This window comes from Sus scrofa, chromosome 4 (assembly GCF_054392235.1).
Source record: "Sus scrofa isolate SSC_HxYL_T2T_F1_AM1 chromosome 4, Sscrofa_HxYL_maternal_Yorkshire_Landrace_v2.0, whole genome shotgun sequence".
NCBI lineage: Eukaryota > Metazoa > Chordata > Mammalia > Artiodactyla > Suidae > Sus > Sus scrofa.
Window position 1 is genome coordinate 82490907 of NC_139386.1, and position 14806 is coordinate 82505712.

Genomic DNA, 14806 nt, shown 5'->3' on the forward strand with positions numbered 1-14806 from the left:
ATAGTAAATAAGTGCATAATCCACCATGAAGGGGGTCATTTGATATCATTCTTGGAGTGCTGAAGTCTTTTTAGATCTGATTCTGATTTCTTCTCCATCAAAGAATTTATGATAATTGTAATTAGATAATGCAACTGTAAAATTAAATAATACAGTTCTACAATTGTGTTATTAATAACCATTTCTCTCCATGGTACAATGTAAAGTCTATAATGTCTTGTTTATCACATCACCTAGAATGGTATAATGCCATTATTGAAGAATCACTAAGATGTAACAAATTGTGAGGACATATTTGTATAGTTACACTGTTTTTTAACCAATTTATGCATTTTATATTTTACTTATTTTCAGAGGGTGTATTATTTTGGTTATTCTTACCAGTTAAATTATTCTTTTTATTATGCAATATAAAATATTTAATGGTATATATGGCTTTATAAATTTTAGTTACATAATATACACAATTTTAGTATAATGCTAATTTTTAAAGAAAAATTGAAATGTAATAGATAATACTAAATAGTAATGATGAAAGCCATAGGAGTTCCCATCGTGGTGCAGTGGTTAACGAATCCGACTAGAAACCATGAGGTTGCGGGTTCGATCCCTGCCCTTGCTCAGTGGGTTAACGATCTGGCGTTGCCGTGAGCTGTGGTGTAGGTTGCAGATGAGGCTTGGATCCCACGTTGCTGTGGCTCTGTCGTAGACTGGTGGCTACGGCTCTGATTAGACCCCTAGCCTGGGAATCTTTATATGCCTCGGAAGCGGCCCAAGAAATAGCAAAAAAAAAAAAAAAAAAAAAAAAAAGATGAAAGCCATACAAAATGGGATAAAGTATAGAATAAATTTCCTATTTGTCTCAGCATATTTTCCATTCCACTTCTTCAGAGGGAGTCACTTAATCTGTTTCTTAAGATCCATGATATAATAATCTGTGTGAGTGTAATTGTGTTTAAATATATGTATTTTATTTTGTAAAAAAAAAAAAAAATATGGGGGGGGATTTTTCAATGTAAATACAACTCAATATCAGTTGAAAGCAAAGGTTTCCAGGCTCATTATATCTCAAAGGAGGGAAAAAATGTATTCATCATCTGACAAATTCTAATGCAATTATTTCTTACTCGCTAGTTATATAATGTCGCTTATTTTAAATTCAGTGTGTTCCCATGATTGTCAAATTTTTGATCGATACTTATGTTGATAATTAAAAATTGGCATGCATACAATTATGTATTCCATAATGGAAATTTACTATTTTTGTAGTCAAAATAACAAATATCAATTTACAAGTAAAATGTTCTTGGGAAAAAAAAAGAAATATATGTTCCATTTGCATTAGTAGAAGTTATTTATAAACTTAGAGGTCTGATTTTTCACTGTAATTCTTTGTAGTACTCCCTAAGTGGAAGCAAAATACTCATTCAGATCTGCATTAAGAAACTGTTTGCAGAATAAGGGTGGCTTATTTAAGACCTTGGGAAAAGCCCCCCAAAGTATCTTTCAATTAGAGGACAATTTGAGTTTTGCTTTTTTTCTTTTTTTTTGGCACTGTCAGAAAGAATTATGTATTTTGTAATGTGAACCTGTACATATTTATAATGTTCAATTTAGTGAAACAGGAACCATTATATTGATATAGAGTGCCGTACACACATTTTTTTCTGTAACTTTCTGGACAAGTTTCTCTTCTAGTTCTGCGATTTTTGTGATTAGCATATTTAATTTGTTAAATTTAGATTCACCTTCAAAATTGGTAAGTGGAAAGTGGACTAAACAATTGTTTCTTGTGTTTTCCACTTACTGTTTTTTGAGGATTATAATAGGTGATGGAGATAAAATTAAAATTCACAAGTGTTCAAAGAGATAGGGGGAAAGCCAGGAGAGTGTTCTGAAGAGAAGATGATGTTAAAGGATTTGAAGCTCCTATTTACAGATGATTAAAGTAGAAGCATAGTTGTTTAGTGTTTGAATTTACGTGGCTGTTGAAATACACACACATGTAAAAGAAATACTGAGATATTTTACATTTTTACACTAAATCTTTGAGACCGCATGTGATTTTTGTTCTTCCAGCACATCTCAGTTTGGATCAGCCACATTTTCAGGGTTCATATCCACCTGCAGCTCGTAGCTCCCATCCTGGTTATCATGGCTCTGATTGTCCTGACTCTCACCTTTCAGATCAGCTTATCGTTTCTCTGGAGCCTTTCTCTGGCTCACCAGGCCTATCCGTTTCCTTGGATCCTCAGTCTTACTTATAGAGGTGTTTTCCTTTCCTTCAGAGCATTTATCATAGTTGTAAATTAATCTTTTACTTAGATTGTTGATGTGTGTCTATGCAATTAGATGTAGGCATGTTTCCTGTTGGCTTTGGCTTTACACGCAACCGGTGCTCCATAACTAGTATTTGGAGTGAATTGTGCTCATCACTAGTATAAGGTCACTTGAGCAGTGTCACACATTTGATTTTAGAATTTGTTGCTAAATTCTTTCGAATTCGTTTTGCTGGGGTGAGAGTATATAAAAATATCTCCAATATGAGAAATGGTTTTAATTGTACGTTGTTTGCTTATGAGGTGTTTTCCTAGTAACAGTTCTGTAAGCTATCATGTATTTTTAATGAGTAGGAAGCTTTTAAACTATAGGTATATTTTAAGTTGATTTAACAGACTCGATAAAAGAAGTTCAATAATTCAAATTCTCTTAATTTAAATTCTCTGCACATTTATTCTGAAAATTATAGGACTGGCTTAAATTATTATAAAATTAAATTATTTAAAATGAGTTTTTATAGGAATGAAGATTTTTAGATGGAAAATGGTAGGCTTTTTTTCTTTTTAAAGAGTGCTTACTGTGAATTTGATAGGATGATTAAACCATGTGTTCCAAATATCTAATTATGTTAAAATCTGGGAGTTCCCGTCATGGCTCAGTGGTTAAGGAATCCGACTAGGATAGGGGAACCATGAGGTTTAATCCCTGGCCTGCTCAGTGGGTTAAGGATCAGGCGTTGCTATGAGCTGTGGTGTAGGTCACAGACGGGGCTCAGATCAGGTGTTGCTGTGGCTGTGGCGTAGGCTGGCGGCTACAGCTCTGATTCAACCCCTAGCCTGGGAACCTCTGTATGCTGTATGGGTGCAGCCCTAGAAAAGACAAAAAAAAACAAAAACAAAAACAAGAAGTTATATTTTGGCCACATTTTAGACAGTTTCAGTTGTATAGTCTTGAGTATAGAATTTAAACTTGTCCATCACACAGGTAAGTTTCCATTCTTGTGTGTTATGCAAGTAGGAGAGTGAAATCTTATTGAAGAGTTGTGTAAGCTTTCATCTGTAGCTGATATTTGAAGGGATGCTCAACATTTATCTGAAGGGGGGGGCGGTATTTCAGTTAGAAGAACAGCACGTAACACGGAGTTTATGATAGTTCCTCTAAGCAACTTCTAGTCAGTAATTCAATCTGTAGCCATAACACAGTGTGCATAGTGGGATGGGGTGGGAAGCAGATCAGGAAGCGAGTCTGGAAGGACAGTGCAAAAGCAGAACAAGGTCCCCACATGGCCCTCTGAGGTGGGATCCATCCTGAGCAGCAGGGTGCAGGGCAGTTAGGGGGGAGACCGGGAAAGTGTGAGCCCAGAGGGGCAGTCACAGCAGGAGGGAAGGGCAGGGGTCCCCACTCTTCCTCACCCCCCCCCTCCCCTGGGGGAACAGGAAGTTGACAACAGAGCATCATTCTGCTAAACTCTTCTTTAAATATCAGTGATTGACCACAGTGTGTCTGTATTTTAGTGAACTTTAATGGAAAAGCATTGTGTAATAAGTCTGTTAATTACCAAAGGACAAGATAACATTTTAGAAAATATAATGATTATGACTCACAGTCATTCTTCATTGCATGCTAAAACTTTTCATGTAAGCTATTTCATCCTCAAATGATAGCCTGGTTTTGTTATATGATGTCATATTAACGTCAACAACCTAAGGATATTCCGTGAATTAAGTTAAAAAGATTACTGTACACATTTTTTTAAGTGCATCAGGCTTTTAATTATGTATGGTAGGGACTTTTCAGCTCTGTCAGAATTAAAGGAATAAAGTTCTAAATAGGATAGTTTGTAAAAGCATGAGTCTAGACCATGAACCCACACTGTAACCAGGAGCAGGCTGCCCGGATAAAATGCCTTTGCTCTGAATCCTCTTTCTTCTGTTGCATAGGGAGATCCTAAGGCCCAAGCCCCTTCATTCTGCTCTCTGTTCTAATCCTCTAACATAGCTCTGCCAACATTTATTAGGAAAATCTCCCTAATCTTAGTGGTTGGTTGCAAGAGTAATATGGTCAGGGCACTGGTGTCTTCCTGACAAGCCTTGCTGCTCTGAACTACGGCAGGACGCCAAACAGAGACAGATTGAGCCAGCCCTTGCCATGGCCATGGGCCCTCCGCCTCTTCTGGAAAAGGCCGTGGAGTGTGAGGCCTTTTTGCTTCTGTCTGACCCTTATGATTCTCATCCTTGTCACATGTCTTTTGCAGGGCGTCACAAGATGGGTGTTGTGATGGCTTTTCACTATGTTCACTTTTTAAGCCTTAAGTAACCTTTCAGTGTAGCAAAAAAATAGGTTAATATTTTGACAGACTGTACACTGTATCTTAATGATAAAACTATATTTGATCAATGTTAAACCTCATAAATAAGATATTTAAATCAGATTTCATAATGATCTTTTACCCTTATAATTAATTTTGTCAACTTCACTAGTTCAAAGAACTGGATTATATTAATTTTTTAGATCTAATCTTTTGTTAAAATGAATTAAATTTTTTTGTTTTTCCATACAGATTTGAATTTTGCGAACCTGCATTTGTGGTTGGTAATTGCCTCCAGATAGCGTCAGACAGTCATCAGTATGATCGAATTTATTGTGGAGCTGGAGTTCAGAAAGACCATGAAAACTACATGAAAATATTACTAAAAGTTGGAGGCATTCTGGTCATGCCAATAGAAGATCAGGTAGCTTCCTCTGTCCTCTTACCTAATGGCGTAGGAAATAAAACACGTAGTGCAAGGTGGAAAATGTTCCATCAGTGGAAGACGCACTCTCCACAGGTCTGTCTACACAGAAGGACACTGTAGGACCCTCACTAGGGATCGCAGAGCCTGGTCTCTCTGCCCAGCTTGGCTGCATCGGCCTGGTGCCTGCCAGGCTGCACCCCTCAGTGTCCTCGCCAGAGGGGGCCCCTGAACATGGCTATCTGCCAGCTGCTCTATCCGGCCTGTTTTTGTTTTAACTCTCAGAACATGTAGGAAGAACTGTTTGGGATTTGGTTTGAACTGCTTAACTCCATTGCAGATGTCTAAATCTTCATTTAGTACAATTCAGACTCATTTGAAAGTATTTTTTTAATCTGTTTGCCTGCCTTTGGTTTGTAATGATTAGGTATAACAAATGTATGAAATACTAATTTATTCAGAAAATACATGGCTCTTTTACTTCAAAAATTTATAAATGTACATAAAAAAATCTTTTATATTCATATTAACCTGAATCTGAGATGTTTAAAGCACCTTGAGGTTTGTAAGTAGAAGATAGATTGTTGGAGAGGATGGGGACCTAGTGTGGTGGTTTTGGAGTTGGTTTATCTGAGGGTCTCCTGACTTCACAGTGTGCGATTTGCAGGTCAGAGGATTTCACCATCACCGTGCACTGTGTTTTCCTTTAAAGATACATTTTTAAACATTTAAATGTGGTTTCCCATTTATGTTTTATTGAATATTTATTATATGCTGTATACTATGTAAAATACAATACTGGGTTGGTTTTTATAATATAAATTAAAGACACTAATCCAACTTCATCAAACTATGTGCTGAGTTAATATTTTTTTCTAAGAACTGATGATGGGTGTTTGCTGAGTGACCAAAACTTCTTATCCCTTTGTTATATTTATTTATGAAATATCAAGCTGGGATTAGAATTAGAATCTGTGTTTTATTACCACCATGGAAGATCACAAAGTTGACTCATTGGTGTAGTCATCAAAACATGTTTTTGCTAATATAACACTTTAATCCAACAACTAAACGTGGGTGGGACATGCATTTTGGGAGCCAGTGGTAGGTATGGGTGGAAATAATACCCCTAGAAGCTGTCAGACCCCAAATATAACCTGCAGAGTCATTCCACGTGCATCAAAGTATCTTGAAGAGCAAGAATTTGTGATTGCTTTTGTACTATTCCATGGTAAATATTTAAATAAAAGTAGTTTGGTTGCGTTTAAATACAAATGATTATATGGCAGTCACTGGCAATTATTCTCTTAAAATTGTAACTGTATGGTGATCACACTTCCAGGATTAAGCTATTTTCTTTTTTCCCCTCTAAATAGTTAACACAAATTATGCGAACTGGACAAAACACTTGGGAAAGTAAAAACATCCTTGCTGTTTCATTTGCTCCACTTGTGCAGCCAAGTAAGAATGATAATGGCAAACCCGATTCTGTGGGACTCCGTAAGTAACTGCCTGTACTTTGTTATGGAACCTTGCTTGAGATTTAATGGACTATATGATTATCAAGAGTTAAGCACATTTTCAGTAAGATAATCAATGGATTTATTCATTTTTTTGTTTGATTTTTCTGGTACTCCTACATTGCAACAGACACTGTTAGCTGCCTTTATGGAAACATGAAAAGAAGAGGCAAGTCAAACAAAAAATGGATTTTTACTTTTTTCATTTTTCTTTTTAGGGCCACACCAGCATATGAAAGTTCCCAGGCTAGGGGTGGAATCAGAGCTGCAGCTGCAGGCCTACGCCACAGCTCATGGCAATGCTGGATCCTTAACCCACTGAGTGAGGCCAGGGACTGAACCCGCATCCTCATGAATACTGGTTGGGTCTTTGACCCACTGAGCCACAACGGGAGCTCCAAAAAAGGAATTTATTAATTGTAGTAGTTGTGAATTTATTAATTATAGTAAGTTTGTTGGCGTCATTTTTCACGTAGAGGGATAGCAAACACAAAAAGCTTTTATTTAGGCTGAAAAGAGCTTGGTTGTTCCAAGACCAGAAGCAGACCTCAGTTGCAGGGTAGCTGAGGCTTCTTGGTTAGGCTGCAGAACACAGCTAATGTAAAGTAGGAGAGTATTGGGCAGAAAAGGAGAAGAGGGGAAGAGACTAGATTAAAAAAAAACCCCATCAATCCTGAAATCTTCACAGGTGAGCCAGTCTTTTTACACTGTGCTCAGGATAATGTGGGGCGGAGATGGGAAAGGGAACAGGGCGTTGATGCAGTCAGGCCAGCCTGGGCTGCGTGTTGAAGCCGGGTGTCAGGTGTCTATACCTGATCTTTTGTCTATACCACTGATCCTTGAATAATTGGGGCATTAGGGCACCATCCCTCGGCACAGTGGAAAACCCATTCTTACTGACAGCTGTCTGTTATCCTTTGCTCCTCTGCGGATTGTGTAGTTCTTACTGCCTAGGGTTTATTGTTGAAAAACTGTGTGTAAATGGGCCACATAGTTCAGGGGTCAGCTGTACTTAAATGTTCCCATAATAAAAAGAGTCACCAGCTACCAACAGCAACGTATAAAAGTGAGTCAGCAGGTGTGAGTTTCTAAAAAATAAGAGCTTCGTATAGTAATGTTCATAGAATAACAAAAGTTCTGAAAATTATTATTTGTCAAAATGTAATAGAATGTATGGAGAGTAAGAACAAGTTTGCTCTTCTGTTAAAATAGGTTTCTGTTTAGAGAACATTATTTCATTAATTTTAGGTAAAAATATGAAAGAATATTAGCACAAAAAACCTAAAAAGTATACATGGAGGAGTTTGCTGGCGGTGCAGGAGGTTAAGGATCCAGCATTGTCATTGTTGTGTGGGTTTGATCCCTGGCCTGGGAATTCCCTTATGCTGAGGGTGCAGCCAAAAAAGAAAAAACCAAATCAAAAAAACCCAAAACATGCAAATCCTTTGCCAAATGAATTTTGTAGCTGTGAAATCGCTCATATAAACCGTTATGTAAATGCATCTATAACTTTTCCTCAGGATCATTACAAATTTTTATCAACTTGAGGTCATGTTTCTTTTTCTTTGGTATAAGACATTCTAAAAATAAGAATATGCTCTTAAATTTAAGGGGAAGCTCTTCACTGGGGATAAAGGAAAAACTACACCAACTAAAGAGAAAGTCCACTTCTCTTGTCCACCCTGCATTGAGTCCTTTTGTAATCCAGACGTGTATTTTCCGCACTGAGCAGTTCTCCAGTTCTTGGCGGGCAATTAACCAGGTGTTCTGTGATTTGACTCACACTAACCGGTGTTAGCTCAGACCCTCCAGGTTACAGGGTCATTCCCAAGACTGTTCCCCCGTGCCCCTCCCCCCTCAACCACTGATGGTGTGTGAGGGTTCCCCTGACACCTGCCAGCTTCCCGAAGGGCTTACCAAGTCACCTCCTAGCTTAAACTTGGGTATAGTTGGAAGGAGCTTTTATGGACAATAAAGAGTCCTTTTCACCTTTACGCTCTTATCGCTTAGGAAATTCCATGTGTTTTAGGGGTTCTGTGTCAGGAAGGGAAAGCTAAATGTAATTTTTGATTATAAATCAGTATCACAAAGGACAGTTCAAAAATTTCAGAACTGTACCATGTTGAGCCGTATGAAGTTGCAGTTTTTGTAGGTTAAAAATGGCTTTCAAAAATCATTAGTTAGTGGGTTTGACTCATGGGCCCCTGTAAAATCGACATAGGGACTACCTTTGGGAAACCGTGTGTGTGTGTGTGTGTGTGTTAGAAATCACCTTCATTGTTGTTGTGGACCGAAAGCTTCAGTTCACACTTGGATTTCATAGCAGTCAGGACTAGTATTGTCTGGCCCATTGAACCCTTGACAGAAAATCCTGGGATTTTTGAATAAGTAGGGCTGAGAATCCTCTATGGGTTTTTATATAATTCAGAGGATGTTTAAATGGAGCCCATTTGGATGCTGTTTTAGGACTTGTGGGTGTTAGAAGCTGCTAAAGTCAGGTCGAATCCTTTTCTGCTCTGGGTCCAGTTGGTTCTTTTAGACAGGTCCCCCTTGTGATCGTGCCCTGGGGTGGCAGGCAGCCGGTGGAGGAAGACGGTGGAGGTGTTGGCAGAGAGCACCAGCAGTGTGGGAGGGTTGAGAGCAGAGATGGCTGAAAGACAAGGTTATTTCTTCGCTTCTCCTCCATGGCTCTGTTCTCCACCTGGCCTTCCGCAGAGGCACCTCAATGTCAGGCCGCCCTCCCCGCGGGCTCTCCTGGTCTTTGCAGGTCACGTGGCTGACGAGGTCTACAGCCCTGGCCCTGCCCCGGAGTCCTGGAGCCCTGACATAACTGCCTCCAGGTCCCAACTCAGGTCACTGTGGCCTCTGCAGCACTGAGCAGGTTATGGAAACACTCCACTTTGCTCGGTCCTTGAGGAGCTACTACATATAATAAAATGTCAGCAGGGTGACTGCAGGCAGGGCCTCTGCTTGTTACCCCTGAAGCCTCCACTTCAGATCACCTACAAACAAAACTAATCTTTTCTTCTCCTCACACCATTTCTCTTTGTCGTGTCAGTAGTCGGCATTAGCGTCTGCCTCCCGGGGCCAAAGACTCTCCCACGCCCAGTCCCTGTCCATCCTGTCTTCAGAGCAGAATCCACTTTTGTTCTCCTCTTTCCGCCTGCCCTGCCATCTCCAAATGTGGATGGCTGCATGTCCCATCCCTTTACACCCAGACTTCACAGAGGAGGCGGAGTGCTATAACCCTGAGTTTTTAAAACCTCTGAGAACAGCGTGGCCAAGGCCTGCCAGGCCATGATACAGCCTCTCCCTGCTCTGCACTGGCCTCCTGCAGCTCCTTGAAAGGCCACCTGAGCTCCCCTGCCTCCCCTCTGCCTGGGGCACTCACCCCATCATGTGCATCCTTCCACAGGGATAGCCTGCCACCAGCTGGTCGAGAGCAGCCGCGTCCCTGCATTCCTCTGTGTCTGTGGTGGTTTTTTCCACATCCCCTGTTTCCTTTTCTGTAATTTTTATATGTCTTGTGTCTTCTAATAGTCACCAAGCAATGAACAGTATATAATGTTTTTCATTCTATGGTTTTTGTGTGCTTTTAGCCCCCTGTGCTGTCAGGAATCTGCAGGACTTGGCTCGTATTTACATCCGACGCACACTTAGAAATTTCATAAATGATGAGATGCAGGCCAAGGGGATTCCTCAAAGAGCTCCGCCCAAACGGAAAAGGAAGAGAGTCAAGCAGAGAATTAACACATACGTCTTTGTGAGTAATCAGCTTATTCCTCAGCCTCTAGACAGTGAGGAGGATGAGAAAATGGAAGAAGACAAAGAGGAGGAGGAGAAAGACCACGGTGAAGCCATGAAGCCGGAGGAGCCGCCCCAGAACCTGCTGAGAGAGAAGATCATGAAGCTCCCCCTGCCCGAGTCTCTAAAAGCTTACTTGACATATTTTAGGGAAAAATAGCGTAGAGCAAGAAGAAAGAATGCCTACTGATAATTCCTTTAGTCTTGAACATGTAGCATTTGGTAGGAGTTCAGAGAATTCTTTCACCAGAGTGAATTTATAGTGGAAAAAAGTATAACTCATTTGTCTTAGTAATAAAAATGATGTATCCAGTGATTTAAAAGAATCCCTTTTATAAAATATATTTTTCTTTAAATCTTGGGAGAATTGCTGTTTTAACTCAGAGCAACTTCAGGAGTGGAATGCAGTAGCAGTCAAGACTGGGTACTGCAAATCCTCGTCTGGTTCCTCCAGATTGGTGGTGGTGAGGGTTAGGGTTAATTTTATATGAAATGAAAGAATCATTGAGCATATATGATCGGATCCGAATTGCAGCTGTTTGCATTTCCTCCGAGAGAACTTTCTTACCTAATCAGGACAGGGTGCTTTGTAGACCCAGTGACCCTCCTTTTTGTCCCTGACCTGTCGCTGAGTTGCTGTAGCTCTCCGGGCAGTAATGAGTGCAATAACAATGCAGATGCTGAATAATTTAGCTTTAAAGCCACGTTCCATGGAATTCGACAGCATGGCTGCTCTTGCTTTTGAATCTGTTGCCAAAAGACATGGGGAAAATATCTGCTTCTCTTATGGAGATTTTAAGAGCACATCAGGTGAATATTCAAGTAAAACATATATACTTAATACAGTTCTTAGTTTGTATGGACCCTTTACATTTCCAGTATTTAAAAATGATGAGGTTATCTTACCTTCCTGAAGTTTTAGAAGATAGCATATTTAGGGTTGTTTTTGTTGTAGTCCACTGTATAAAGTATTTGGTTTAAGAGTCTGCTCTGTGGGACTGTTGATGGCTCAGGTGGTGAGTAGGGCCAGAGCAGACTGGTCACAGCTGCACTTTAGCAAAGGGAACTCCCAGTTCATCTGTTATTTATCTTTGACAAATTGGGCTTAAGCTGGCCTGCATTTGCTTAGAAATTCATCCTTGTAGTATAGGAGATATTCACAGATGTTATACATAGATGCCTTTTGCTTTGAAAATTCAGAATCATAGTGTAATTTTTGGGACCTACATTGTGCTCATTTAACCTCTTCCCATTTTTTTTTGTTCTTTTTTGTGGTAAAAATTATAATGATTCTTCATTTTACTTAATATCACATACTTTATTCATTATTTGAATGTCAGTGGTAATGGAGTAAATGCCATTGTTAGTTTATTTCTTTTCTTCCTACTAGAGCCTGAAGAGTCATTCCTTGTTAAGAAAGTGTACAGTGTAACGTATTTACTACATAGTGTTACATGGATATATATTTTTAAAAAGGAAAAAAATTTGAAAGTATCACTTCTTACCACCAGCATCACTGTTAACAATAATTGATCAAATACGCTTGAGGAAACCCAATCAATGTTTAGTGAAGGATTATTATCTCTTTACAAAGATTCAGTGATTAGTAACATATATATGGTTAAAAAAAAATGTCAGCTCTGGTAATTGCACACATCTGACAACAGGTGTTTGAGATAGTCTAAGCATGAATTATCCCAGGTGCATGAGGATATTTTAGTCACAGGTTGAGAGACAAGTTTCATGGAAGCTGTTTATCTTATACCAGGGCCTGGGCTTGGACCTTGGTATCGCCACAGTTTTCTTTGGCTGATGACTAAGCTGGTACTGTTAAGAATGATCCATCTCATTAATATCCAGGAAGAAATAGTTTCATGCAGTTGTCATCTGTTAGAGACATTCATTTTATTTTGAAATAAATGTTAACTGTGGGAGTTAATCTTGAGTTTCTGTTGCCCACAAATCTTTATCTAGAAACCCCCACCACACACACACACACACACACACACACACACTTTGTTGTTTTTGGAGCAAGATTCCAGATATGTTTTCTTAAATGGTGATTTTACTATTCTTGAGGGTGGTTTTTGTTAATGATATATTTAAAGATGGACTCTCATATTAGCTTTCATTCTGTTGACCTTGGCAAAATGTACAGTAGATTTTCATGATCATTGCCCATCTTTTCTCATTGAAATGTATCTTTTGTGTTTTTAAATGCATTTATTTTATAGTTGTGACTTTATTATTGACTTAAAATAAAGAAGTAGAAATAAAAATGAAATTTTAAGTGAAAGCCCTTTTATCTATTAATGGGAATATATTAGAATGACTAAGAATATTTGGGGTGTTTATTTTTTAATGAATCATGTTATATTTGTGTGTGGATAATTATGCTTTATAGGTGGAGAGGTGGCAAAGATGGAGTAAAATGAATTGCAAACGATGAGCAATATATGCATGGGATTTTACAGCAGGAAAACACGGTGGAAGTAACCTAATCTAGTCTTTTTTTTTTTTTTTTTTTTTTGTGGAGAGAAAGTAGGCCTAGGGAGGGAGTGCAGCACGCTTTTCTCTGTAAGAGGGTTGGAGACACTTGAAATAGCACCCAGAGTCTGATGAGCCCTAGATGTTGTCAGCAACAGCAGAACTGCCAGGAAGCTCATTTATACCTGTACTGCTTATGGGTCACTAGAGCTGGTTCTAGACTTAATAAAGACAACTGTCACTAAAGTAGCGTACATAGTAGTTAAAATACAGAAAATGTCAATGTTGGTTTCTAGCTGTCTAAGAGGATAAAATGAAGCAAAACCTGTTAAATTATGGGAAAACTTGGAAAATTATTTTAAATAAACAATTGCATATAATTAAGCATCATTCTCCAGTGGTCTGCTTTTTCTTTTTCCCTTCTTTTTAAATTCAGACACAGCACCCCTGGATGTCTGCTGAATTAGGGTATAGAGTTGTCTGTATTTTGACATGCGTTTCCTTTTGACTTTTGCCACCGCCGAGGGGCATAAAGTTTTTAAAACATTTATTTTTATAAAACAAGTGGCTATGAAGCATATTTATAAGATACACGGAGAGTGTAGTGAATAATTCAGTGCACATGTAAGTACATGTGTGTATGCACCACTGGGCTTGACTGCTGGCCTTATTACCTTACCTGTGTGTCCCCTCCCAGTCTCCTAACCCTGCTTTGAGCTTACAGATCAATTTGTGTGAAAATTAATTTTGATGATAATGGAATCTTCCAATCCATGAATTTGGTACTTTTATTTCTTATTAAATGTATTAATAAAGCTCTACAATTTTGTCTAACATCTTTTGGTATTTGTAGATATTTTTCAATGCTGTTAATATTTATTAAAGTTAATTGTGCTTTTTTATTGATTTTTGTATATTAAGTTAAACATTGGAGTTCCTGTCGTGGCGCAGTGGTTAACGAATCCGACTAGAACCATGAGGTTGTGGGTTCGATCCCTGGCCTTGCTCAGTAGGTTAAGGATCCAGCGTTGCCATGAGCTGTGGTGTAGGTTGCAAATTCGGCTCAGATCTCATGTTGCTGTGGCTTAGGTGTAGGCTGGTGGCTGTAGCTCCAATTAGACCCCTAGCTTGGGAATCTCCATATGCAGCAGGAGCCGCCCTAGAAAAGGCAAAAACCAAAAAAAAAAAAAATTGTCTATGATTCTTCTAAATTCTCTGCATAGATCACCTCTGAATAAGGACAGTTTATGTTTTCCTTTGGAAATGCTGGTTGGGGCCTCCAGTACCACGCTGAATAGAAGTGCTGAACACCTTACTTCTTTTACTGCCTCTGTAGTCTCTGCTTTTTAGAGCCGCACCCTCTTCATATGGATGCTCCCAGGCTAGGGGTCAAATCAGAGCTATAGTTGCCTGCCTGTATAACTACAGCCACAGCAGTGCGGGATTCAAGCCATGTCTGTGACCTACACCACAGCCGACAGTAATATCAGATCCCCAACCCACTAAGCAAGGCCAGGGATTGAGCCTGCATCCTCAGGGATACTAGTCTGATACATTCTGCTGAGCCACGAGGGGAACTCCAGTACAGTCATTTTTAACAGATGGCTAGGTGTGCTTCAAAAGAATATATACTCTGCAGTTCAGTATAGTGTTCTATAAATCTCAGTTGAACCAAGTTTTTAATTCAAATCAAATACAGGATTAAGTAAAAAATTTTTGTGTGTGCTTACACCATCTGTAAGTTTTTGGCAGAGGCTGTCACTTTGATGATGGAATGTCAGTTCTTTATAGATCTTTTCAGTTTTTGCTTTGTCTATTTTGATGTGATTTATTATGTGACACTGTGTCATGATTGGACCTTTAACATTGTGTAGGGACCCTCTTTATATTTTTTGTTTCAAAGTCTGGTCTGATACAGAGCGGTTTTCTTTTGGTCAGTAGTCACCTAGTTTGTTTAAATGTTTATTTCCAACTTTTTCTGTA

The 14806-nt window shown here is 39.0% G+C and overlaps 1 protein-coding gene across 8 annotated transcripts in view; it reads left to right on the forward strand.

Annotated features, from left to right (window-relative positions):
- Window positions 1-13213, forward strand: part of PCMTD1 (protein-L-isoaspartate (D-aspartate) O-methyltransferase domain containing 1) — a 63766-nt gene extending 50553 nt beyond the window's left edge. For all 8 annotated transcript variants that reach the window (XM_085022410.1, XM_085022411.1, XM_021089411.2 and 5 more), the window contains 3 exons: window positions 4841-5012; window positions 6389-6512; window positions 10132-13213. In XM_085022410.1, the coding sequence (XP_084878536.1) occupies window positions 4841-5012; window positions 6389-6512; window positions 10132-10496 (661 nt within the window). In that variant the 3' untranslated portion in view covers window positions 10497-13213. The remainder of the gene's footprint in view (window positions 1-4840; window positions 5013-6388; window positions 6513-10131) is intronic.
- Window positions 13214-14806: the final 1593 nt, after the last annotated feature.